This window comes from Ceratotherium simum, chromosome 21, assembly GCF_057802395.1.
Source record: "Ceratotherium simum simum isolate JZ-2026a chromosome 21, ASM5780239v1, whole genome shotgun sequence".
Lineage (NCBI taxonomy): Eukaryota > Metazoa > Chordata > Mammalia > Perissodactyla > Rhinocerotidae > Ceratotherium > Ceratotherium simum.
Genome location: NC_141920.1, coordinates 10,845,511 through 10,873,017, shown reverse-complemented (window position 1 = coordinate 10,873,017; position 27,507 = coordinate 10,845,511). Strand labels below are relative to the sequence as shown.

Genomic DNA, 27,507 nt, shown 5'->3' with positions numbered 1-27,507 from the left:
AAAACCCTTCCTCTCTGCGCTTCCCTTTTCCGGCCCAGAACCACCTCGGGGCCAAGATAAGGGCGAGGGGGGGCCTCGGGCTCCTTTCAAAGGGCTGGCCCCCGCCCACCCAGGCCCGCTCCCAGCTCCCACCGCTGCCGGCCTGCTCCAGCCGGTGGGAGGGGAGGCGGCCGGGCTCCGCGCCAGGGCCTGGAAGGGGTTTAAGGCTCACGCAACAGAAGGGAGGAAGCCGGCCTGTCAAGAGGCCGTGATAAAGCATCTCCTTATCGGGGCTTTCCTTTCAACTGCCTCCAAGTGAGCTCCGGGCGGGGCCCCCGTCAAGGCCGGCCGTGTTGCTTTCATGTCGCCCCGTGTCCCCCAGTCATCGAAGTGTCCGCGTGCGCACCGAATGGCAGCATCCATGCTGGGGTTGGCAGCTTGGGGCCAGTGTCTCAGAGAGCATGAGGTCGTGAGCCTCCAAGCCTGGGCCTCTGGTTAGCCATGCGGCATTTGCAAGTCACCAAAACGATAAGTTTTGCCATCCGGGCCCTGGTTTTGCCATCAGGAAACCAGAAGAAGTGATCTTAAAGCAGTGGAACCCAGAGTGTAGGCCTGGGGCTTGGCAGACCCCAGCTCAGGTCCCAGCGGCTGGACTCGCTGGCTGCTGACCCTGGGCAAGTCACTCAGACCCTGAAAATGCCTCCATGTGTGTAAACTGGAAACACACCTATCTGTCTCACGGAGTGACAGGGACTAAAGGAGCTGTCACATGCGGCTCCTGGCACAGTGCCCACACGTGATACCTCCTTGATAAACATCACCCATATCTTACTTGTTACGATTCTTATGATGTCCTTATGGGGCTGTTGGGGACACGGAATGAGATTCGGTGGCATCACGTCATGTTCAATGATGTGACATCGATGACGTGCCAGAGAAATAGTTCTGGTCTTATAGGCAACTCCGCCCACCTTTCCACTGACAGGGTGAACGCCCTGGATGGACACAGCGGATCTGTGCCCTCTCGGGGTGAGTGAGAGAGCCTCTCGTCACTCGAGCGTCTTCCCACCCCGACGGTGATTCTCACTCGCCAGGTCCTGGGCACGAGCCGCTCCTCCATCTGAGGCGGCTCCGACGCAGCAGCAACCCAGCCCAGCGCCGCAGGACGACCCGGCGGTGCTGATTCCGAGGGGCCGGGTGCACGGAGACCGGGACCGAGTCCAGGGAGTGAGGGCAGCTCGGTCCATGCACAGTTCCCTCATCCGTGCCGACGTCAGCACCAGGTCCCCGAGCAGGGATGGGTAGAAACAACTAGCAAAGAGCCTGGCCAGGACATGGTGGCTGTCATCATCGGCTTTTTCCGGCCCCATCTGCGTCTCAGATCTAAGAATCGTTGGGCTATAGAACACTGGCCCCATCTGTACAAGGGGGATAATAATAGATACCCACCTCATGGGCTATGGTGAGGATCAAATGATATAACACATGTACAGAGCTTAGAACAGGGCCTGGTCCATAGTAAGTCCTCGATGAATGTCAGCACTCACCATCCTCACCATCCTCACCATCACCATCCTCATCATCCTCACCATCGTCACCATCACCATCGTCACCATCACCATCGTCACCATCACCATCCTCATCATCCTCACCATCGTCACCATCACCATCCTCACCATCACCATCCTCATCATCCTCACCATCGTCACCATCACCATCGTCACCATCACCATCGTCACCGTCACCATCCTCACCATCACCATCCTCATCATCCTCACCATCGTCACCATCACCATCGTCACCCTCACCATCCTCATCATCCTCATCATCCTCACCATCCCCATCCTCACCATCCTCACCATCCCCATCCTCACCATCCTCACCATCACCATCCTCATCATCCTCACCATCACCATCCTCATCATCCTCACCATCGTCACCATCACCATCCTCACCATCACCATCCTCACCATCACCATCCTCATCATCCTCACCATCGTCACCATCACCATCGTCACCATCACCATCCTCACCATCACCATCCTCACCATCACCATCCTCACCATCCTCACCATCACCATCCTCACCATCCTCACCATCCTCACCATCACCATCCTCACCATCCTCACCATCCCCATCCTCACCATCCTCACCATCACCATCCTCACCATCCCCATCCTCACCATCCCCATCCTCACCATCGTCACCATCCCCATCCTCACCACCCTCACCATCACCATCCCGACCATCCCCCTCCTCACCATCCTCACCATCACCATCCTCACCATCCCCATCCTCACCATCCTCACCATCACCATCCTCACCATCCCCATCCTCACCATCCTCACCATCACCATCCTCACCATCCTCACCATCCCCATCCTCACCATCCTCACCATCCCCATCCTCACCATCATCATCAGTAACTTCACACCTTTCTCTCAGGCAGCTCAGTCATGATTAGTTTATTTGGTTTATTAGTCCTCCTTCGAATATGGGACGTAGAGGAAGGATGGGGCCCACGCTGCCCCCACGCCAAGCCCTGCACCAGGCACTGCACTTCCACACGTGAGCTCAGAGCGGCTAAGTAAGCTGCCCGAGGCGCACAGCTCGGAAGCAGCGCGAGCAGAAATCAAAAGCCAGTCCAGCCGCTGCTCCTCTGCTACACCTGCTCCTCCTTCCCTCTTTGTTTAAAATCTCCCCTTTACTTTCAAGTGGAAATGCAGCGCACACGGCGATGCACGCACACGTCCGTCCGGAGAGGCTGGGGCCCCCCTTACTTCATGCCCCAAAGCCCTTTTCCTCTGCTACTATTTTCAGACCTTCGTTCGTTCCGACGGCCCAGAGCTTCACAGGGCTCCATCTGAGTCCTGAGACTCGGGACCTGCGAGGGTGGAGGGGCTGGAACTTGGCTGCCAGCAAGGAGGCCCCCGCCCGTCATTCCACAGTGAGGGAGAGGGCCTCACCTTCCGTGGCGGGGAGGTGACCGGCTGAGAAGCCACCGTGTGCCAAGAAGAACTTTGGGAAGGAAAAGAAAATGAAGTTTGTTGCAAGAAGGAAAAGCTCACTCTAACTCCTTCAAGATTAGTGAGGCCGGGGTGGCCCAGACTCTGGGGTCCTCTGTCAGCTGAGAAAGACGGCTGTCGAGAAGACGGCCACGTCTGCACCAAACATGACTGCAAATGGGTGTGCCCGCCCCCTGCGAGCCATCCTCGCTCGGAAGCGAGGCCAGTGTTGGGCCTGAATAGACACCCAGTCACTGGACAGGCATCGGGTTGTTAGTGATGACCTCCAGATGGGCAGGATAAGACCAACCCAACTCTGTGGGGCCAGAATCCCAGCTAGCCCCAGCCTCCCTTCCTACAGGCATTTGAATGTGACCAGAATATTCAGCTCAGAGAGAACGCAGCTTCTCCATAACTTAAGGCGGGGGAGAAGAGACAAATTCCAGCGTAAATGCTCAAGATGAAGCTCGGGGCTGTGTAAGTACGTACATCATGTACGTGTCCTGTTCTGGGTTCTGTCTTATCCAGCTCCAAGCTGGGATTTCCTCTGCCGTCTGGCAGAATGCAAACAAATTCCGCAGCGCTCCTTTTTAGCAAGCGGAGAATGTGGAGGGACCACGGGAAACCGACTCGCTCTGTCTTGTACATTCACGGAGTTCAATTCCGTTCCTTTCTGAGCTTGAAACCGACCATGAGCCCAGCCCGTGCCCACTCCCAGGTACATAAGGAGCTCAGGTCAGCTGCGCGGGCCAGATCTGAGGAGGAATGTAATTCAGGCCTCAATTATCCCTCCTTTGTCCCTGTGGGAAATGTGTGGATCAGAACAGACCCCCCCCCCTTCTACTTAAAAGAAGGACAATAATGTGAGAAGGGAAGGTCAACTTTATATTCAAAGCCTCTCTTCTATACGGATTTTTTTTTTTTAATGTCTTAGGGTCAATGCTTAGACAGTAAAGTCAGCAAGATCTGGGTTCATTTTTCTAAGCATTTCCCGGAGCAGGTTCCAACCCCTGTCCAGGGTCACCAACGAGATGTCCAGAAGAACCAGGTGAGAGACTCAAATGAGTGAAGTGGGCCTGGTTAGAACTGGAAGGACCTGGGAGCCCAGCTCTGGTCTAAAGGGGGGCCGTCGCCCAGCTTCAGACCGCTATTACCAGGCGGGAAGTGGGCCCAGTGTTGCCAGATCTGCTGATCGTTAACATCAGCCAGAAATCTAACTTCTGAGAAATCTCCTAGTTAGTAAATGTTCGCAACTAGTATGAATTGCTAAAACCCCTCTCTGGACAGGCTCAGGCCCCGAGCTCTCACGGTGTTCTCCGACCTCTGCATGCTTACTGGGCTGTTCCCCAAGCCTGGAACGTTCTTCCTCTACGTCTTTCAACACCCCACTCAAGTGTCACCTCTTCCAGGAAGCCGCCCCAGATTTCCTGAGGCAGAGTGAGCAGGTCAGCCCAGACCCTCACCACCTCTCTCTCTATTCCATCCCTTACCTATTTTAGCCCTTATCTTAGTCAAAAAATAACTACCACTTCTTGGACTCATTCTGCCAGGCCCTCTGCTTAATGCTTTATGATCACCATCTCTTTTTTGAGTACCATCATCATCACACTTTATAGCCACAGAGAGGTTAAGTGACTTGCCCAATGTCACACAGCCAGTAAGGGGCAGAGTCAGGAGAGGAACCCAGGCCCTCGGGCTCCATCCCCCTGCTATTAACCTCTTTGTTAAACTGCCACCCTTGTGACCTCAGTTATTCCCGTACCCAGGTCTCCCATGAGACCGAGAGCTCCCTGAAGGCAGGCACTGATCTCATTTCTCCCTCCATCCAGGGTACGTAGCTGACACTTTGGAAATATTTGTTGACTGAATGAACACTGCTGCCCAGGCTGACCTCCTAGATGTCCCTGGAAGGCCCCGGGGATGGAGGGGGTGGGGTTAGGGTGCCATCCAGGTGCCTCCATCAGGGTGCCCTGTGTGCTCAGCAGCGCAGCTGGGGTTTGGCAGACGGGCCCAAGAGGTAATGAAGAGCCTCCCGCCAAGCAATGTCACTGCATTCCGGCCCTGAGAGGGGAGAGGGGGCCACCACACGGCAGGACTCACACCCAGGTCCCCAACACGTCACAGCTTCCCAGAGTCCACCTCCCCCTGGCCATGCACTTTCCAAAGTCATGCCCCTGCCCGAGGAGACGGCAGCAACGTGCTCGCCTCTTAATGTCACCAACCCGGGGTCCAGAGGCAAGGAGCCAATCCTCCTGTTCCCCTGGCAAGACAAATAACAAATCCACCAGAAAATAAACACACTAAGAAAGGACGTGTGAGAGCGGGGGCCACAGGTGCGTAAGAAGGACCAGGACACACTCTCTAGACACACGCGCGGCGCTGCTCTGAGGTCACCGTCTGACCTGAGTATGATCCCGTTTTGCACGGCCCTTTCCTGCATTTCCTTTCCCCGACAGCACTCGCTGGAGACCCCCGGTCCCCCACTAAACCACCTTCCTTTTATCACCCGCACGGGAGCCCATGTTCAGATGCTCCTCTTGTAACGGACAGTCACTCCCAGTCCCGTCTCTGCAGCCCCTGCCTCCCACTGCCCGGTCCCCTCCCCTCTGCGGGGCCCCCTCCCCTCTGCGGAGTCCCCTCCCCTCTGCCTGGTCCCCTCCCCCCTGCGGGGCCCCCTCCCCTCTGTGGAGTCCCCTCCCCTCTGCCCGGTCCCCTCCCCCCTGCGGGGCCCCCTCCCCTCTGTGGAGTCCCCTCCCCTCTGCCCGGTCCCCTCCCCCCTGCGGGGCCCCCTCCCCTCTGCTCGGTCCCCTCCCTCCTGCTGGAGGGGCAGGACCGGCTGGGAGGGGGTCGTGGTTGGGAACAGGAAGAAGATAGGGAAGATCTGGGAGGCGGCCTCGGTGCAGAGGGCACTTGGGACACAATCGACAAGCCTGCACCCTTGTTCCGAGAGGGACCCCCGGACCCCCAGCCCTAAAAGCACTAGTTCAAAGTTCAAGTTAGACACACGCGAAGCTGGAGCCCGAGGGGAACTCGGTGCTCAACAACAAGCCTCCCTTTGACTAAAAAACCACAAGGGAACACCCACGGCATACTTCTTGATTAAAAAAGGAAAGTGAAAAATAAGGTTTTTTTCTTCTTTTTAATCATTATAAAACTAACTCGTGCCTCTTCCATCGAGTCACGACTGCTGTTGGCCTCAGGCGAGCCCGAGTCACGCTGGGCAGGAGACAGGGGCAGGGGAAGCCTGGGCACGTCCCAGGGAAATGAATTGGTCCTTGTGATTGTTGTGACTTCCTTCCTCCGTTTCCTCCAGCACAGGAAAGCCACTTAGGAGCCGCCTGTGTCGGCACAGCCGTCACCCGAGTCCCAGGACCACGCGCCCGAGGGGCCGAGGCAGACAGGCTCACGACGCCCAGAGGAACAGTGGGGACACTAACTTGACTGTCGTTGTTCATGCAATAGATTAAGTGCCTACTGTGTGACAGGCATTGTGCCTGGGACTGGGGATGGAGCCATGATGGACGGTGGATAAGTGGGAGAGAGGGAGGGAAGGGGGGAAGGAAGGAAGAATATATCAGCCTATGAAAAAACAACACAGGTAGAGAGTCAGAGGATGGCAGGGGAAGGGACAACTATTTTGATAGAGGAATCAGGGAAGGTTTCTTTGAGGAGGTGACAGTTTAAGTGAGACCTGAGTGAAGCAGAAAAGAGAGTCATGTGGAAATGTGGGAGACGTGAACAGCAAGTGCAAAGGCCCTGAGGCTGGAGCCTACTTGGAGGGCTTGAGGAATAGCAAGAGGCCAGTAGAGCAGGAGTGGACTGAGTGGGAAGAGTAGAGAGGCAGACAGGGACCAGATAAAACAGGGCCTTCCAGTCCATGGTAAGGGGTGTGTGCGTGAGAGGGGAGACACAGGAGGATTCAGAACAGGGGGGTGGTGTGGACCAATTTACATTTCAAACAGATTCCCCTGGCTGCTGTGTGGAGAGCAGACTGGACGAGGGGCACAAGTGGAGACAGGGAACCAGTCAGGAAGCTGTAGCTGTCACCCAGACCAGGGATGATGACCACTCGGCCCCAGGAAGCAGAGGGAAGGTGGTAAGAAATGGTTGAGCCAGTGGCCACCAGAGTACCAGCACCCCCCTCCCTGGCACAGATGCACAGACCGGTGACGGATGCCGACAGGTAAACAGGATGCACGAAAACTTCACAAGGCAAAGAGAAGCGCGTGAGAAGGAGAAAGACCAGAAAAGCTGAAATGCTTCTCCTCACGACTGCACCGGCCCGGCCCTGGGCAAGCCACACTTTTCCCTGAAGCTCAGTTTCCTCATCTGTAAGATTTCAGGACCCAGTTCACAGGGTCACGATGGGTAATGCACGCTGGTGCTTCGATGGCGTCCGGCATATTCTACATGGTCAGCAAATAATACATTCCCAACCTCTGCTTTTAACAGTCTGAACCACGGCTCTGCCAATTGAGTCACTGTGTTATCTTTATAATTCACATCGTCTCTCTGAGCCTTGATCTGGTCATTTGCAAACTGATGATGACAGTACCTACCTTAAGTACTCAGTGTGAGATTGAATGAGATACCTTTAGCTTAGCAAAAGGGCACATATGAAGCCCTCAGTAAAGTGGTAACTGAAGCCCTCAGTAAAACAGTAGCTGAAGCCCTCAGTAAAACGGTAGCTGAAGCCCTCAGTAAGATGGTAGCTGAAGCCCTCAGTAACACGGTAGCTGAAGCCCTCAGTAAGATGATACATGAATCACACACAACAGTCATTCAAACCAGATGATTTCTAAGTCTCCTTCTAGCTCAGTCATCCCCAAACTCTAAAAAAACCAGCTTCAAGTCTCTGAATGAGTCAATTTTGGAGCTAGGAAACCATGCAAGTTAAGGCAGGCCAAGCTGACGAGAAGCTGGAACTCCCACCTCAAAGAGAACAGAACTAAACACAGGCACTTCTACTCAGGTGATACCTGTTACTCTGAGTCACACAATCATGCAAGTTGAGAGGTGGGAGGGAGCTTACTGAGCACCACCCCCTCATCTTGGAGCAGAGGTTCCCACAGCTCAGAGAGGAGAAGTGTGTGGGTTGAGGTTGCACAGCAAGACACAGGCAGAGGCGGAAGCTGATAAGGCTCCCCCCACTGTCCCACGCAGTCTGGCAGGCTACAGGGAGGGAAGGAAAAAGCAAGGAAGACCTCATCTGCGAGAAAGGGAAGTGATGGAGGAGGGATGTCCTTTAGCCTAGCAGAAATGCCTTTCTCACTATCAAGAGTTAAATTCAAATGTCTTCAGGGGCCATGCAGATAACGTAAATGAGCTGGGCACCCAGTGCAAAGACTAACCTAAAGACAGTCACACTCAGACTTTTTTCTTTTTTTAAGAATTATACCACCAGGGCACGGCTAAATTGTCTGGCACTTGTGTGCAGATTAGCAAAAGATACCTCTTCCTCTGCACCCTTGGCAGGCACGTGTCAGAACACTGTCTCGATAAATATGCAAATGTGAATGGTGCCCTCATGATATGCAGCGCCCTCGTGCAGTGCACAGCCTGTGCAACTGTACCCAGTGACACCCAGAAGACATCTCTAGGCTGTGAGCTGGGGACGTCTGTCTACATTCCATGGACTCTAAAGGCACTGAAATGCCACAGCAAAGGTCATGTGGAAACAAAATCCACATTCAATACTTAACTCCTAAATCAGACCCGGCTAGCTCTCACCTCTGTACTGACGCCCAAGGCAGACACCAAGAAACCTCCTGCCTCAGGGACTTTGCACTGGCTGTTCACTCTCCTACAACACTTTCCCCCAAGATAGTGACACAGCTTACTCTCTCACTGCACTCAAAATTCTGTTTAAATGTCACCTCTTAGAAAGTTCTTCCCTAAGTAGCATCCTCACCACCTCACAATCATCTTCCATCCCCCACCTTCCACCTTATTTTTCTTCTTATTGCCTTTTTAGCACCCAACATATTGTAGATTTGTTTGTTTGTTGCATGTCTCCCTCCACCAGAACACCGGCTCCGTGAGAGCAGGTGGTTTTGTCTGTTCTGATCACTACTCTATCTCCATCTCCATTCAGCCAACTTCTTCCATAAAGGACAAGACAGTAAACAGTTTAGGCTTTGCAGGCCACACAGTCTCTGTCGCGAGGAGTCGACTCTGCAGTTGTAGCGCAAAGCAGCCACAGACAATATGTAAATAAATAGGCGTGCCTGTTCCAATAAAACTTTATTTAGAAAAGCAAGTGGTGGGCCGGATTTGGCTGACATAGTTTGACGACCCCTAGAATAATGTGCCTCACACTCTACTGTGCACACAAATCACCTGGGGATCTTGTAAAAGGCAGGTTCCGACTCAGCAGGCTGTGGGGGGCCTGAGATCCTGCATTTTTAACAAGCTCCCAGGGGTGTCTGCTGCTGGGCCATGGACCAAGCTGAGTGGGGAGCACCCAGCACAGCGCCCGGCACGCGGTAGAAGCCCAATCAATATCTAAGGAATAAACAGATCAGCAGAAAAACCACTCACAGTCCCACTCAACACTTGCCCTGCTACTTTTTTTTTTTCTTTTCTTTTCTTTTTTTGTGAGGAAGACTGGCCTTGAGCTAACATCCATGCCCATCCTCCTCTACTTTATATGGGACGCTGCCACAGCATGGCTTGCCAAGCAGTGCGTCAGTGTGCGCCCGGGATCCGAACCGGCGAACCCCGGGCCGCCACAGCGGAGCGCGCACTTAACCGCTTGCGCCACCCGGCCGGCCCCTACCTTGCTACTTTTTAACCCTGGCGTCCTGCCCTTGCTGATGCCATCCATTGCTTTTATCCTCAAGGTATCATTTTCTGGAGGAGAGAGGAAGGCCCCATCTACAGACGTGAATACAGCCAGTGTCTGCTGATGGATTACTTTATGTCACTAAACCTGGGGTCAGGTAAATGCAAGGCTTAACAAACACGTACCTAACACAGGTTCCAAAACCTGTATTTATTAGAGCAGTATTTACAGTTCTATAGTAAATGTCAAATGAGGAAGATGGGATTTCCTTAACAGAAACCTAAGTTTCACGGGGAAGGTCTATTTGGTGAACTAAACGATGCCAAGAAGATCAACTCAGCTTCACTTCTTATTTGGAAAATCGAAATGCGATGCCTTTTTAATTTCAAAATAACTGCCTTGATCATTAAATGGGAATTTTAAACGTATGGGGCATTCTGCCAAGTCCTTTATAAATTGTAACACTGCTGATGATGGTGACGACAACAGTGACTACAACCACAAGGACAGACACAGACCCCTCTGGAAGGACACTCAAGAAACGGGTGACACTGGGGCCTCAGGGAGAGGAGGTGGCCACCCGGGTCCTGGGTGGGAGGCAGGTCTTGCCATCTCTTGAACCTTTCAAATTCTGCACCATGTGAATGCCTTTCCTTCCCAACAATTAATTCACAAAAGAAACCAGAGCAGTCTGCGCTTAGTACCATACTAACTGTCTTACACACATTCCCATCTCCTACAGAAATCCTAAAAGACAAGCAACATTCTGCTCAATTTGCTGTTGGGGAAACTGAGGCCCCAGGAGGTCAGATTACCCTTGTTCACAGTCACACTACTAGCATAGTGAGAACGACTCAGGCTGAAGGGCAAGGATGGTCCAGTAGGTCCCAGGACCGGCTAAACAATAACCAGATCCTTATGGTTGGCATGTGGGAGCTAAGCCCAGAGACACCGACGTCTCAGGCCCCGAGCACAGGCTCCCCTAGCCTCCCGGGGCTCTGGCCCAGGCTCGGGGCCCTCACACCAGGACACGCTCAGGAGCGTCCACAGAAGTCCACAGTGAGGCTGCCCCACCCCACAAGCCGGCTATTGTCCTGCACCTGGGAGGGGCCTTCTGGCTGCTGTGGCCAAACACAGGGAGAGAAGGAAGCCAGGTGGGGGGGCAGGAGAGACACCTAGGCACAGAGCCTGAGCAAGCGAACAAGGGAAAAATCTGACTTGATGCTCCCCCAGACTGGATTTATTCCCTGAATTTCCAAAACACTTAAGCAACAATAAAAGCCCCTAGGAGCAACCTGGAAAATTAGCTCAGGATCATTAAAGATTTCTATTTCTTCTCTGTGGCCTATCTAGTTAAGAGTGTAGGCTTTGCGGGTGGGCCCTGTGGCTTACCAGTTGAGGGCACGTGCTCCGCTACTGGCGGCCCGGGTTCGGATCCCGGGTGCGCACCGAGGCACCGGCTCTCCGGCCATGCTGAGGCCGTGTCCCACGCACAGCAACTAGAAGGATGTGCAACTGTGACATACAAGTATCTACTGGGGCTTTGGGGAAAAAAAAAAGGAGGAGGATTGGCAATAGATGTTAGCTCAGAGCCGGTCTTCCTCAGCAAAAAAAAAAAAGAGGAGGATTATCGTGGATGTTAGCTCAGGGCTGATCTTCCTCACCGAAAAAAAAAAAACAAAAAGAGTGTAGGCTTTAGAGCTAGACCATCTGGGTTCAGTTCGTGGCTCATCCACTTCCTGTGTGACCTTAGGTAAGTTACTTAACCTCTCTGTGTCTCCAAGTACTGCCTAGAAATAATGGTAGCATTATATCCATTTATACATGGAAAGCACTTAAAACAATTCCCAATCTTACTCAGATCTTGGTAAATGCGATTTTCCCCCTGGTGTCATCAAAATCCCCTGATATAGACTTGACTCTGTGAGCGGGGCTGGGAGTGAGTACAATGAGATGAAATGTGCAGGCAGGGAAGAAAGACTGAAAGAAAATCCACCCAAGCAACAAGAGCCGTTCTCTCCAGGTGACAAGGGTGCTGTTCGATTTCTTTTTTGTATTTTCCTGTATTTTTTACACAATAAGTACATATTAAAACAAGAAAAAGTAAAACAGATAATTGAATAAAAATTCAAGGAGCACAGACACGGAAATATATACATTACATAGTATCTATATATAACACACGTGTGTCTATTTATATCTAAATATAGATATAATTTATACGTGTGTGTCTGTGTATCTGTATACATACACACACGAACGTTTTCAAACCGGTGTCAGAATGTTCACAATCAGCCTCCCCCAAGCAATGGGCCTGACGACCATACAGAACAGTGGAAATTGTTTGGCCAAGGAGCCCAACATACATGGTTTTTTTTTTTTTTTTTTTTTTGTGAGGAGTTCAGCCCTGTGCTAACATCTGCCAACCCTCTTTTTTTTTTTTCGCTGAGGAAGACTGGCCCTGGGCTAACCTCCGTGCCCATCTTCCTCCACTTTATATGGGACGCCGCCACAGCATGGGTTGCCAAGCAGTGCGTCAGCGCATGCCCGGGATCCGAACCGGCGAACCCCGGGCCGCCACAGCGGAGCGCATGCACTTAACTGCTTGTGCCACTGGGCCGGCCCCCCTGACATACGTGCTTTTAAATTCAGCTCCCCACATCCGGGCTGGATGACCTAGAGCAAGCCCTTTGACCTGGCACAGAACACATGTTCAGCTCATGATGGGCGTTAATGTCATCCACCGTATCCTCATATCTAACTCCCGTGCCCCCCGGCTCCAGGGGCGCAGCATGAAATCAAAACTTCCACGCGAGGACAAACGCTCCCTTTCTTCTCCTAACAGGATGGCGCAGAAGGAAATCGAGAAGAGGAAGAAGAAACAGTAACAATGAGCACGCATTGAGTGCCTGCTGCATGCCAGGCCCTGTGCGATGCACTTTGCGGTATTACGTCATTGAGTCTGCAAAAACCCTGGGAGGCGCGCATCAGCATCACCCCCTCTCATGAGCTGGGGGACCTTGAGCCTCAGTGTCCCCATCTGTACACGGGGTTCTAACAGCTCCACTACCTCCTGCAGCTGGCACACAGGGAAAGCTCGGTCAGCGTCAGCCTCTTTGTCACTAGCGACCACGTGCTCCTTGGGGAAGGCACTCAGTGCCTCTGAGCCTCAGTTTCCCCACTGCCAGAGCAGGGACAGCATGAGTCACTCCACGTGACGCGCTCGTGTAAACAGACGTGATGCTGGGCAGAGTCAGCCCACAGCCTTCCAGGAGGCTCGGAACAAGCGGTGTAGGCCCCCTGCTGTCCCCCGCGATCCAGAGCAGGGCTCTGCTGTCCCCCGCGATCCAGAGCAGGGCTCTGCTGTCTCCCGCGATCCAGAGCAGGGCTCTGCTGTCCCCCGCGATCCAGAGCAGGGCTCTGCTGTCTCCCGCGATCCAGAGCAGGGCTCTGCTGTCTCCCGCCATCCAGAGCAGGGCTCTGCTGTCCCCCGCGATCCAGAGCAGGGCTCTGCTGCTCTCGCAGAGGGGGCAGGGCCCCTGAGAAGCCAGCACCTCCCTGTTTGCCTTCCCAGCCCCCTCATGGTCCAGGTACTGATTGGGTTGTTAGCGGAGTCCGCGCCTTCAGAGGCGGTTACGAGTCTCATTCACGGAACCAAAACAGAAAACGCTGAATGTTCGACCAAGATGTCTTGGCCCCCCCCACCCGCTAAACCCACGGGGACCCCGAAGCAGGAGCAGCTGGGGACAGGGGAGCTCCTCCTCGTGCACACCAGCCGGCCTGCAGATGGGTCAGAGCGAGACGGCTGGGGGCCTCCAGAGGGGTCCCAGGCGAGGTCACAGTCCCTCTCTCCTGCGGGATGCTGGAGCCAAAGGTGCTTGAAAACCCAGCACCAGCAGACGCCTCCATCCTCACGGGACCAGAGAAAGCCTTTCCTTCGCCCGAGTCCCTCAGTGGAGACAGCGGAGGCGAGGGCGGGATGCGCACGCCCAGCGTGGGTCCAGTGCTCACATCACACCGCCGGGCACCGCCCAGAGCTGCCGCAGAGGAGCCTTCCCCAAGCCCCACAGCATCTTACCCTCCTGGCGACCCCCAGCTGGGGCGCTCTGTGCTGGGGCTGACGCAGAGCCGGCAGGGGCAGGTAAGGGATGAAGGATGGGGGAGAGACAGATGCAGCTAAAAGCCAAGCTCAGGGCCCCACTGGTCACCGGCTGCCTGCCTTTAGTTGGCGATGTCAGCTTCCCCCTGTGCCTCTCCACCCAGCTGTACGATGGGAATAACAGCCCAACCCCCTGTGTGGTCGAAATATGGACAAAATATGGCCCCTGTGACCACTCCAGCTTCCTCAAGGATGAAATAAGGTCATATCTGTACCACAGACAATGTGTAAATAAACAACCCTGAGTGCCCTCCGTTTCCTAGATTAGTCTCAGATTTGGTTAACTCAACCAGAAAAATCCTGAAGGGGCCCAGGATCTAATCTGAGGCTAGCAGAGCTCCCAAGACCTCAGATCCACATCAGTCGCTCTATTTCTCAATAAAAGAACAACGCCAGATTAAACGCCTGCTTTGTGCCAAAGATCACGCTGGGCACTTCTGTTTAGAATCCTGATGGTTCTTGACAAAACAAAACAAATAATCTGAAAGATTACTTCAGCATTGAAGAAACTGCAGCCGCAGTTACCCAGAGGCCCAAGGCTAAGGAACGCCAGGACTGCCTGGCCCCAAACCACCTGCCCTTCCCGAAAACTTCCAAGACGCAGCACAGACCCAGGGTTCAGTGTGGGCTCTGGCTTCAGACCTCTTGTGTCCAAATCAACGCCACCACTCACCAGCTGGGTGACATCAGGCACGTTGCTTAACCTCTCTATGTCCTAGTTTCCTTGTCGATAAAAGGAGAGTAGCAATCCTACCACCTACATTCCACGGCATTGCTGCAAAGATTAAGTAGGTTACTCTAAGGAAAGTACACAGTAGGTGCTCAGTAAGTGTAGCTCTCATCATTACACCACAATGCCCAGCCAGTAGGAGGGACCCCCAAAATTGTTTGTGGAACAGATGAACCTTCCTCTATGTGTTCCCATTGGTTGGCAGACATACGGCAAGCCTCAGACTTAATCTCTCTTTTTGGAACAATTGTTTCTTCAAGATTCTGGAAGCTTTCTGTTTTCTGCCTACATTTGAGTGCAATGTTTTACTGATGCTCATTCGTGATAACTTATCTTCCAATGTGAACTGAAAGCACCTCCTGCTCACCGTGCCTTGGGCGTGAAGATGCATGAGCAGGTGTTACCCTCCAGCCCCACACCAGCTCGTCCCTCCACACCTGTGCCCGCTCCGGCCCCCGCCCTGGACACCCCCTCCTCTCCTCTCCACCTGGCTCACCCTTGGAGGCCAGCACCTCTCTCGATTTTTTCACCAGGCCCCTGTGACCACTCCAGCCTCTGCCACGGTCACACACAGGGGGCCACATCTGGCTATGGATGCACATGGTTTGGACTGGACTCTTAAAAGTTGTTAAATGAATGGCCAGTGTTATAATCAAGAGACTGGTACAGACAGGAGGGGGTGAGGACGGCTCCTCCTAAATTGTCCCCAGCACCCACACCCTGCCCCATCCCCGTCTTTAAACGATAAAGCCACCTCTAGAAGAGGCCTTCCCTCTGAAAACAGAAGGAGGCTCAACCCTGGAAACTCCGGCCTTCCCAAGGCTGCAACCACACCCACACCTCTCGTCCACAGCCAATCTTTCAAAAATCCAGTTAGCCTGACTTTCAAAATATCCCCAGAATCCAACCACTTTCTCATGCCTCCACCCCTACCCTGGTCCAGCCACATCCTCTCTGGCCTGGACCGTGGCAGCGGCTCCTCACCCGCTCCCTGCTTCGTCCCCGCCCCCTACAGTCTATCCGCATCAGCCAGGCAGCCAGAAGCATCCTCCCAAAACCTAAGTCAGAGCCCGTCGCTCCTGGCTCCCACCTCCCTGAGACTCAAAGTCCTACAGGGTGTCCCAGCCCCAGTCCGCCCCTCCCCTTTCCTCTGGGCCCCCGCCTCCCCCTCTTCTGACCTGCTCCTCCCACGCGGGCCTCCCCTGTTCCTAGACCACGCCCGGCCTGGCCCTGGCTGTCCCCTCGGCCAGGAGCTCTCGTCCCAGATCCCTGCCCCTTTGACCCCCTCATCTGCTTCTCTGCTCAGATGTCCCCTCTCAGGAAGGCCTATCTGACCACTCCCCAGCCCCTTGCCCTGGTAGTTTTCCCACAGCACTTATCACCTTCCAACATACTATTTAATTTTCCTATTTATTAGATTTATTGTTTATCTCCCCCGGCCAGAACGTCAGCTCCACGGGGCAGGAATTCTTGTCTGTTTTGTTCACGGCTGTGCTCCCAGCACCTGGAACAGGGCCGAGCCCATGGAAGGTAAATATTCCAAACAAATGAATGAACGGGCAGAGGAACACCCAATGATCTCAGACCACACTCCCCTCCTCGGAGCTTGAGCTGCCCGATTGCCACGCCACTCCTCCAGAAGGTCTGATGGAACCTTCTGTAGACGCCAACACGGCAGCCCGGATCGAGACAAATTAGCATCAGCAAGATCTGCTTCCTGTTTCATGTCTTAAAATCGGGGGGCCTCACTAAGCAGGAAATTTTATTAGCCAAATAGAAGCCAACACCCCAGCCAACTGCCAAAGGAGCGTGGCTCCCTGTCTCGGCTCCAGCGTCTCCTGATAAGGAGAAAACCCCCTCTGGCTTCTTTCTTCCCTTTCCGTGATATAACTGAAAGTGAGTCGCAGAGAGTAGAAACGCTGAAATCCAACGGGATGAAAATCACTATCTCATCATCCCTTTTACGGGATGAAAGCTCGTCAGCTTTACTGGCGTCCTCTGGAGGGGGGAGAGGGGTGGGGGAGGGGGGTGGGGGCGGGGGTAACCTAGACAGGTGCGCCGCCGGCCCCTCACAATCCGCCCTGTGAAGCTCGTTACGCTCCCCAGGACGAAACAGAGACCAGGATTCTGCATCTGTAAGGAGTTTCCCCTAAAGGAACGACCATGTTTTTTCCATATGTCTGAACATCTGTTTGAAAGAATCAGGAGTATTGTCTTTGGAGGTGTGTACTATCGTTAAACGTTCTCATATTTTCATTACTTTCTCACTAAAAGGATGGCTTTCCAATCTTTCTTTTGGTTGACAACATGTCCCAGAGAGGGGTAAGAATAATATTTTTTGAAAGCCCCAGCGCGAGGATGGATAAGGAAGGTCACGGAGTGTCCTCTCCCAGGAATTTCTATGCGGGAATATGGTTGAGGGTCTGGAAGTAGACGTGGAGAGGATTAATGACAATGGCGTTATACAGGCCGCTCTCACCGGGGGACTCTTAGATCCCATAAGCTAATGCTTAAAAGCACAACCTCACAAAGCTGCCTGTGAACGGAAGGTTTGTCCACCACAGGACCACTGCACCCTGTCCCGAAATAGAAGGAGGAAATGATGGCAGGCTTCCACCAAAAGGCGTGTGACTCTTTCGAGGTGAATCAAGTGGTTCCCTTTCTCGTCTGATCCCTACAGACCAAAGTCAGACCAAAGTCAGACCAAAGAATTAAGATTCCCTGGCTCCTTGGAAAGAACCATAAACTTGTTCTATTTCAAGGGGATTTAGAGCTTTATAGGAGAGCCTGTCTGGGCCTGGCTAACGGTGCGTCTTCCCTAACCAGACAATTCTGAGAAATCATATAAATGCAGCCTCTCTCTTTATCTCCCTTTCTGTCTGACAAACCTTGAAGTAGCACAGTCCTTGTTTACCCCCAGAGGATAACCTTGAGGATATTTGGCTTTAGCCAAATCTAACGCAAAGTTTGATTTAGTAGCCAAAACTTAAAAATTAGAAGTTTCACATAAAAATTCAGATTCCTAGCCCCCCTTGAAAAATCTGTAAAACCTGGCAACGTTGGACCCACATGCCCACGTGGCACAACCAACGGGGGCTGAAGAGTGGCTGCCTCCTTGAGACGAGGCACACACTCTCTGTGCCCTACTCCCCACCACTCCCTATTGCTCCCCGACATTTGGCCAATTCAGTCATTCCTCTCATTGCCTGACCCCCATGAGCTTGTCAGTTTGTGACCCTGTTTCTCCAATCTCTTCTTTGGTTCTCTCCTTAGTCAATTGCTTCTGGAGAGACGCAGGTTGCTATTGAGGGCGTGGGAAATAAATCCTTACAAGTGGATACACACTAAGCCCTCTAATAACAGCACGTGTGGTCCTGTGCCATTCCACGGGCCTGAGAGTTAGAAAGTCCAGGACTCTGCTTCTGAGCTCCAGGCTCATATATCCAACTGCCTACTTGCCATCTTTGCCTGGACGCCTCACAAGCCCTTCCTACACCCCAAACTGAACTCATAATCTTCCCCTAAGAAAGTCGCTTCTTCCCCAAGTCTTCCCACATGGCATAGGACACCACTCTCTACCCAGGTGCTCCTTCACCTCCCACATCTAAGTCAGCACCAAGTCCTGAAGATCGTATCATAGAATCCACCCCTCCCCTCCCACTGCCACCTCCTAGCCTTCACCACCTTGATCTTTCTCCTGGCACTGCCACAGCCTATCGATCTCATCTCCCTGCCTCCTCCTTACTCCTTCTAACACAATCCCTAGGGAGAAGCCCGAGTGATCTTAAAAATGTTAAGGGGGCAGCCCGGTGGCATAGAGGTTAACTTCGTGCGCTCCGATTCAGCGGCCCAGGGTTCACAGGTTCGGATTCCGGGTGCGAACCTACACACGGCTTACCAAGCCATGTTGTGGCAGGTGTCCCACATATAAAATAGAGAGAGGGGCCGGCCTGGTGGCACAGCAGTTAAGTGCATGAGCTCCACTTCGGCGGCCCGGGGTTCACAGGTTTGGATCTCAGGCACATACCAGTGCACCGCTTGTCAAGCCATGCTGTGATGACATCCCATATAAAGTAGAGGAAGATGGGCACAGATGTTAGCCCAGGGCCAATCTTCCTCAGCAAAAAAAAAAAATACATATATATATATATATATATATAAAATCAGAATCACCTTGCTCTCCTACTCAAAAACTCATCACTCTTTCCCCCTTGCTCTGGAATAAAATCCTAGCTCTTCACCTTGGTTTGTGAGTCCTGCACAGCCTGGCCCTGCCCACCCGTCACCCTCCAAGCTAAATTCAAGTGACACTGTCCCTCCTTCAGCTCCTCAGACACATCAAGTTCTTCCTTGCCTCAAGACTTTTGCATGTGCTGTGTCTTGGCACAGGACATTCTCCCACCACTACCAAAAGAGAAGGAGAGACACAGAGAGGAAAGGCATCATTCCTCTCTTTGCTGGCTCTGTCACCTGCTGACTCTGTCACCTGCTCCAGGTCCCAGTAGGCAGGTCACCTCCTCAGCGAGACCCTCCCTCTAAAGCAGGTCTTCCAAGTACTTTCTCTTGGCCTGGTTTGCGTTGTAGAAGCATTACCCCCCAGTTGTGAATCCAACAGATGGGCTCCGAATCAGCCACATCTTGCCCTGGAGTTCAGGGGTCCTTCCAGCTGGCCTCTCTGACCCACCCACATCTCAGCAACGGTCACACCAGAACCATCTGGCCTACTTTGCACCTCCGGTGCCCCCTCCATCAGGCAGGAACTGCGTCCATCTCACCCATCTTTGTATCGTTGGCGCCTAGCACGGTGCCCGGCACACGGCAAGTCCTTGAGAAAATATTCACCAAATGAATGAGTCATGAGATCTGCAAAGCATTTAAGGTTTGGAACAAACTTTCTCCCAAGACCAAGTGACATTCAAGAGAAAAAATAAAACAGCCGAACATGGCATATGCCTAAGATTTTTAATTTTAGATTTAAAGAAAGAGAAAGAAATAGTCTTGTACTCATTTTACTTTCATATAAAGAGGAGCATAAAACCACTAGGCATGCAAAAAAAAATAAAGTTTTATAGTGTGGCAAATAAAAAAGAGAAGGGTGGGGACCAAGAATTGAGAGGGGAAAAAGGAGCCGTGGTACAGTACAGAAATAGAAACAGATGTGGAGATAAAGAGAGAGACAGAGACCAAGAGAGAACCCAGCAGAAGCACCGGGCAAGGTACCAAACAGGGCTTCACTGCTCTTCTGGGAACGAAAGGGCAACCTCCAGATTTCGAAAGGGGTTTTCGCACCTACTTAAAGGTTAAGAGCATTAGTTTTCTTCAAGTCCCCTCTTTTCTTCATTTTTCAAAGAAGTTTAAAAAAAAAAAACTGACTTCCTATGCTAAAAATCAGGGGTTAGCACATTTCATTTTTGAAGAGAACACAATCTATTCAAATGATTTTTTAAAAAATACATCACTATGTGTCTTTTAAGGATATGGCTACAAATTTTTAAGTCATACATGGGGTTTTCAAAGTTACGAGCAAGAAGAGGGACGGATCCTTGGGGGCTGTATGAAGGAGGAGCATGAACTTCAAGTGCAGTATAGCGAGTGTCTTTTGAACTGCACACCCAGCCCATTCCCTTCTCTGGAACTTTCCATGGCCCCAGCCCCTGAGGAATGAGCGAGCAGAGCCTAGCAAACCAGGATTTGGGCTCCAGTGAGCTGGTGAGGGGCCTAGAATTGGGATAGCATATCAAATGGATAGGCAGGAGCGTCGGCATTTTTCCTCCAGGCGTTTTCTGCCTGATGTGAGTGAGGGGGCAGGGAGGGCTGGTCTGCAGAGAGACGTGGACGATCAGGAAAGTTGTGTAGCAGGTGGAGTCAGACACCCGGGTCCAAATCCCGGGTCCACCACTCAATAGCTGTGACCTTGAACAAGTTCCTTGACGTCTCCTCGACCTACCTGTAACCTGCTTCATAAGACTCTTTTGAGCATTAAATGAGTCAACACATATAGCACTTGGAACAGGGTCTGACATGCGGTAAACGCTCGCTAAGTGTGAACTATTATTACTACCACCTTGCTAAACTGGAAGCCTCTGAGGGCGAGGATTTCTGGCTGTTTTGTTCACACCACATCCCAGAATCTAGAAGCATGTCTGGCACATGGTAGGTGCTCAACAGACGTGTGTTCAATGACCAGAGAATGAAGATACCACAGCCCGAAAAGGACTGAGACCACGGACAGAGCCTCCTGCCTCTCCTCCTCATCTCGACTCCTACCCCCACGGAGCAATCAGAGGGGGGCTTATCAAAGCCTAAATCAGACCATGTTTCTTTCCTGCTTTTCCCATCTCAGGATAAAAGGCAAACTCTCCCCCATGGCCACCCACACCCTGCATGCCTTGGCCCTTCCTACCTCTCTCTCCTCTCCCTCTGGCCCTACATGCTCCAGTTACACAGGCCTCCTCAAGTTCCTCTGCTGTGGTCTGCTTCCTTCTGCCTCAGGGCATTTACACATGCTGTTCCCCCTACGCCTCCTCAGCCCCAGTCTCTTCCTCAGGGAAATCTTAACAGTGAAATCTTCCTCATCTACGTTGGCTCCTCCATTTTACACACCTAGAGCCCCCGTGCACTTTTCCTTCACGCCACTTGCCACTATTTGTAAGTTTATCATTTGCATGATTATTTAGTCAATGACTCTCTACCCCCTAGACCATGAGCTCCAGGAAGAAGGAGACCATAACTTCTTTTTTCATAGTATTTCAGCATCAAACACAGTACACGGCAAAAAGCAGGTGCTCAACAAATACTTGCAGAAGTGACTCCCCAAGTCCAGGTTCTTCTCGAGTGGAATCTCCTGGCCTGTTTTATGCAGTACCCCAGTAGCCTCGTCATACAATCCCCTTTTCCTAATATGCTTTGAATGAATTTCTCTATTATTACCAAAGACTTTGATTCCAATACACACTACACCACCCTCCAATCCAGGAAGTCAGCATCCAAGAATAGATAAGCCTAGATCAATAATGATATGAAGACTTTCACTTCCAAAAATCCATTTTCAGGCCTGACAGAGTAAATGGTACCAGACCAGCCCTTCCACCATAAACAACTATAAAATAGGACAAAAGCATATAAGTCAACTTCTCTCAGGCATGAGGCAGCAGGAAGCACAAGACTGTGGTCCCTGAGGGTAGGAAGCACAGGCAGTAAGCCCATGTTCACTCCAGCTCTCTGCCTGGGGACAGCTTCCCCACCACACCAGGGAGCACAGTGGTCCTGCTGAGCTGAGAGGGCAGAGCTCAGAGTCCTGGGCTGCAGAAGCAGCTGGAATCTGTGGGAAGGCATCAGAGAGGAGTAAGGTGCTGGGGGAGCCCTCAGTCCTAGGCCAAGGTCTGGGCTGTGTAAGTGCAGAGAGAGAATGTGCAGAACTTAGCAGAGAGAGAAACACTGCTATGGGGTAGAGAGGGGAACAGAGAAACTACAGGTTGAGCAGGGCTGGCATATTGGAATTCCAGCCCACCAGAGAGGAGTGACCTCCCCACCAAGCATTAAAAAAGGCTATGCCTTAGGAATAGGGCATGCCTTAGAGTGAGGGCTACTCTAGGCCTGCTCTAGCAGGGTCTAAAACCAAGGCTCAACTAGATCTACAAAGGAAGGAGTTGAAGGCTAACCCCATCAAGTTGAAGGGCATGAGAAACACCTTGAACTTTCCACAGGCCTACCCTAACAAAGTGTAAAATCAAACCTACCCAAGTTCAAAGTGATCAGCCAGTAAATGAACTCCTTTAAAGGAAGATAACAAAATCCAGAGTCTCTACAATGTCCAGTATACATTATCATCACAATGTCAGAATATAGTCAACAATTACTAGACATGCAAAGAAAGAGGAAAATGTGACTTGTGGTCAGTGAAAAGAAGCAATGAATAGAAACAGATCCCAAGATGGCTGTGATGTCAGATTTAGAAAAAGCAACTGCCAGGATTTGTAAGTTCCTAGTATTATCATAAAAGGCCTGAACCAGATATACACACCCAAAGCACCTGTGGAGATTTTGGGGTTTGGGGTTTGTTTGTTTTTGTCTGAACTCTACTCATGTCATACAGCTTCTAATTAAGTAGTTTCAGGAGATGCTCAAGAATCTGCATTTTTAACAAACACTATAGAGAGTTCTAATACCCACGGCATTAGATTGTTATCACAGAATTCCTATCATAGAATACTTCCACTTTAAGGCAAACAAAAAAAAAAAACAGTAATTAATTTAAATGGACTGAAGGTCTGGTTAACTGAGTTGGTTGGTGGGCACCAGTCAGCAGGTCCTGGTTAACCAGAGTATACAATTAAGAATATTTCAACTCTAATTATTTTCGAGAAGAAAGAACACTTCCCTACTTATTTTGAAAAAAAAAATTGTGGTTAAATCAAAAGCCACAGACATAAAAGAAAATGATTAAGAAAAAACAGGAGAAAATACTCACTGTATAATGTAAAGTAAAAAGAAGAAAAATCAAAGTACAAACTACATCAAGTATATAAATGTACAGGAATAGATATTGCCATGTTTGTGAATAGAAAAAAGGCAACAGGAAATACATCAAAATGCTAATAATAGTTATTTTAAGTAGTTTGACTATATATAGCTGTAACTTTTTCCTACTTTTCAGTATATTTTTTTTTATTTTCCTCAGTGGACTCTCATATGAAATTTAAACACAAAATGATGGCTTCAGAAACCTATCAATACACAAACCTCTACAGAACTCTAGCACTTTCTCAAGCAGAAAGGGAGGGGGGAAGCAGCTTGAGCGTGAATATCATCGCTACTCTTATCCAGCTCAGCAAGACTGGCTTCTGACACTCATTCAATCTCCAATTTCCCATCCCTCAGAGGAGTCAGAGGCTGAGACACATACCTCAACCTACTAAGCAATAGGCAGTGGCTTGGCAGAAGCGGATCACCTAGCAACAGACGAGGGACACACAAGGAAGAGGATTCAAGTCCATACCTGAACCACAGGGTGGCCGCCAGTTGGGGCTTTGACGGCCCCTCGGCTGCCTTCGGTCTCGTAGTGGGCCCGGTGATGGGGCTTGGGCTGCACCTCAATCCGCAGCTCGTAGGAGCCCGACTGGTGGGAGAGCGGCCACTCAAGTGGAGGGAGGGGCGTAGTCACTGGGATGCTACAGGAGGAAACAGATTCAGCCACGTGTAAAATCAGTCAGAACCAGTCAACCTGTACAGTAAACGTAAATGGCCCCTTTTCTGAAAATCATGTCCAGGGGGCATACGAATAAAACGCTGGCTGTTGGAAGGCACGGATTGCTCAGACATGATAGGTGGGGCTGCTCAAAAGGTAGAGATCTTTTTCTTTCTCTTTCTTCTTCTTTGCTTTCTCTTCCATCCTGATGAAGACAGTAAGACTGACATCTTCAATTTATGAAGATAATTTTATTATATGTTAGTTCTAGCATGTTTCTAACTGCTGTAACTTCTTTTCCTCTGGGAATTTTGAAGATTATCACCTCCCACCTCTAAAAAACATCCCTTCGCCAGGATGTTTCCCTTTTCCAGAGGAGTGAGTGTGGGAGAAGGAACACTGAAGTGGAAATCAGGGGCCCCACATGTGTCACTAACTTGCCCCATGACTTTAGGCAAGCAACTTCATCTTTCTTATCCTCAGTCTCCTATAACCACATAACAGACGGACTAGGTGGCATCTGAGAGCTGTTTCAGCTCTTATTTCTACGTGTGATGATCTCAATTAAAAGAAAACTTTAGGGAGAAGCCATTTCCAGTCACAGTCATTACTTCTCGGTCAAGTATAGAACATCTAACCACAGAAATGTGTCTGGTTTTGGTATGGATGAGCCAGACCACTCAGACTCCCTAAAATTAAATGAAGAGTAAAAGTCAAGAACACGACTGGAGTTACACACCCAAGTTCAAGTCCCAGATCCATCTCTAACTACCCGTGTGTCTTTGAGCAAATGCCTCTATCTGCCTAGGCCTTGGTTTCCTCAACTGTGAACGGGGAATACTAAGATCATATAAAGAGCTTAGCACAATGAGTGCTCAATAAATATTAGCTTTAATTATTTTTTGCTGCAATATATTGTATATTTCAAATAGACAGTTACTAAATAGACAATCTGACCTTAGTTAATGGTACTAGATATACACGCCTTTACATCTGAGGTTGTAAGATCTTTGAGGGCATGCCCTAAGTTTCATTTTATTTACAGTCTCAATCCCACGCAGCACACACAACAGGTACTTGATATGTGGTTAGAATTAAGTCATGTAAGAGTTGACTGAGGTCTTGATGATCTATCTGGCCCATTCCTTCAGAGCCTCAGAGAACACAAAGATGTTTTCCCAAGATCATCCAGCAAGACACAGCCAAAGCTCCAACTCCCAGTCCAGTGCCCCAACCACATCTCTACACTGTTTCTTATCTTACTAATTTATTTAAAATAGGTCCAAGAAAATATCTCATTTATGGAACGACTCTAGAGCAATGTCTGACATTTGATAGGTTCTCGTGAATAGTTAATGAATGGATAGATGGACGAATAAATGAGTGAATGAATGAGCGGTTTTATTTCAAAGAATCCCTCTATATTCAAAGTAGCTTTGAAGTTGCAAATGTATGGATTTGTGTCACTATGTCCTGATTTTTCACATATGGCAAAAATCATTCATCCAATCAGGATATTCTGTCCCACTAAGCCCAGAGCTGCTAGCAGCTGACATTATCAACTGGACTTAGTTAAGCATTTGCAACGAAGCCAATTCCATCCCTTCTCTATCATAGCAGTACCAAGGGGAGAATGGAGGGGGGTGGGCGCCCATAAACTCCATCAGTGCCAGAGTCGAACTTGAACATAAATCCAACTTAAAATTATATCCTCACTACTCAAGTCAATCTCTGTCTCTTCTTTCCAACCAGATTGTCTCCTGAAGTCCCTCTTACCCTGAAATCTTAGGGTGTCCACAGTGCCTTTATTTCTACCTTAGCTACTTAGTGCCAACATGGCTTCAAGCATCTAAATATCCTTATTCTCATTTATGTATGCAAATTAAAACTTTTAAGTTTGCAAAATAATAAGGCTCATAAAAAAACCACTTCTCCTCTGTATTAATATCTTTGGAAGTATCAAAAAATTTAGTGAGCAGAAGATTTAGTGAGATAACTCTAAGTATCAACTCCCAATTTTGTTTGGTTCCAGAATAAGTCTTTGACTACTAAAATACAATCTTAAGAATTAGACCATCGGAGCCAGTCTGAAACTCTGTATTTGAATTCCAGCCCTCAGATAAATATCATCATGAGACTTCCCTGAACGCCCCATCCTCTCAATCTTATAGAAAACTCTTGCAAATATCTCATTGGCTGGTGGGAACTGGCACTCATAAGGGACTAAGGCCCTCTAACACATTCAGAACCTTTCCGACCAAGCCACCAGTGGAGAGGGAAGGATTTTATAAATAATGAAATCTCAGAGAAATGCAAAACTATCATATTTTATAGTAATGTTCTTCCCCAACCCCAATCACTAAATAAATCACGTTTTGGAGACTGATTTGCAGCAGAAAGAATGAGGAGTCAAGAATCCTGGATTCTCACAGCCAGCTCTGTCATTAACCAGCTGGGTGATCACAGGTGGGTCACTTCACCCCTCTGAGCCCGGGTCTCCCAACCTGTCCCAGGGGTTGGTCTTGATCAGCATTTCCTAAGGTGGCTCTGTGACACTCGAGTCACAGAACTCAGAACTGCGTGGCCAAATGGCCTTTGAAATCTCTGTAAATTCCGTCCGCAGCTGGGAGGGGCCTCTGCACAAAGGCATTGATTTAACTCTTAAACCCAGAAACTCCTTCTTTAAGGAAGACCAATTGACCTACGATGGCACAGGTGTTCTCAGAACCTCTTTGGAGGACATATAAGACTGGAAGCTTCGTACGGTCCCTTTTGGTCTGGGGTGGGGGTGAGCCAAGCGCAGTGGACAGGGTCTTTGGCTATCTTCATCCCCACATCAATCAAAACAGCCTACCATCACCTATGTTGGTATTCAATTCAATATTTTATTTGAAAAAAAAAAAGAGCTTCCATTTGCTAAAAGCAAACAATGCTTTGAAAACCACGGGATAGTGGTAATCTGAAGCATAAAGCTTCAGATCCTTCATCTAAGAGAACAGATAGAATTATTGTCTGCTCCTAACTTCTGTGTGCCTCATTTTTCTCATCATAAAAATGAAGATAAAAATAATACCAAACCAGGTGTATGTGAGAATTAAATGAAATAATACATGCAGAGTGCTTAGAATTCCACCCGGCACACAGCAAGCATCCTTAACTGCTGGTGATAATTACTGTTACTATCACCACTCTAACAGCTATTGTAGCCCAATCTCCTAGCGCAAGGCTTGTCAATGAGGAAGCAGTTTCTAAATTCTCCCTCTATAATAACAATAAGATTCCCTTATAATAATAACAGCTGCCCTTGTTTTGTTTTGTTTTGTTTTGTTTTTGGTGAGGAAGATTGGCCCTGAGCTAACATCGATGCCCACTCTCCTCTATTTTGTATATAGGACGCTACCACAGCACGGCTTGATAAGCAGTGTGTAGGTCTGCGCCTGGGATCCGAACCTATGAACCCAGGGCCGCCAAAGCAGAGCATGCGAACTTAACCACTATGCCACTGCGCTGGCCCCCAGCTGCCCCGGTTTTGCACTGTTACTCTGTGCAGGCTCTATGCCAAGAATTTGATATATATCATCTCACCTAATTCTTAAAAAAAAATACCATGAGGTAGGTACTATTATTATCCTCATCTCACAGGAATGAACCAAGGCCCAGTAA

The 27,507-nt window shown here is 50.2% G+C and overlaps 1 protein-coding gene across 2 annotated transcripts in view; it reads right to left on the bottom strand.

Moving 5' to 3' along the window:
- NFATC2 (nuclear factor of activated T cells 2) overlaps nucleotides 1-27,507 on the bottom strand; it is a 142,698-nt gene that overhangs the window by 95,802 nt on the left and 19,389 nt on the right. For both annotated transcript variants that reach the window (XM_004430266.3, XM_004430265.3), the window contains exon 3: nucleotides 23,656-23,827. In XM_004430266.3, coding sequence (XP_004430323.1) covers nucleotides 23,656-23,827 — 172 coding nt within the window. The remainder of the gene's footprint in view (nucleotides 1-23,655; nucleotides 23,828-27,507) is intronic.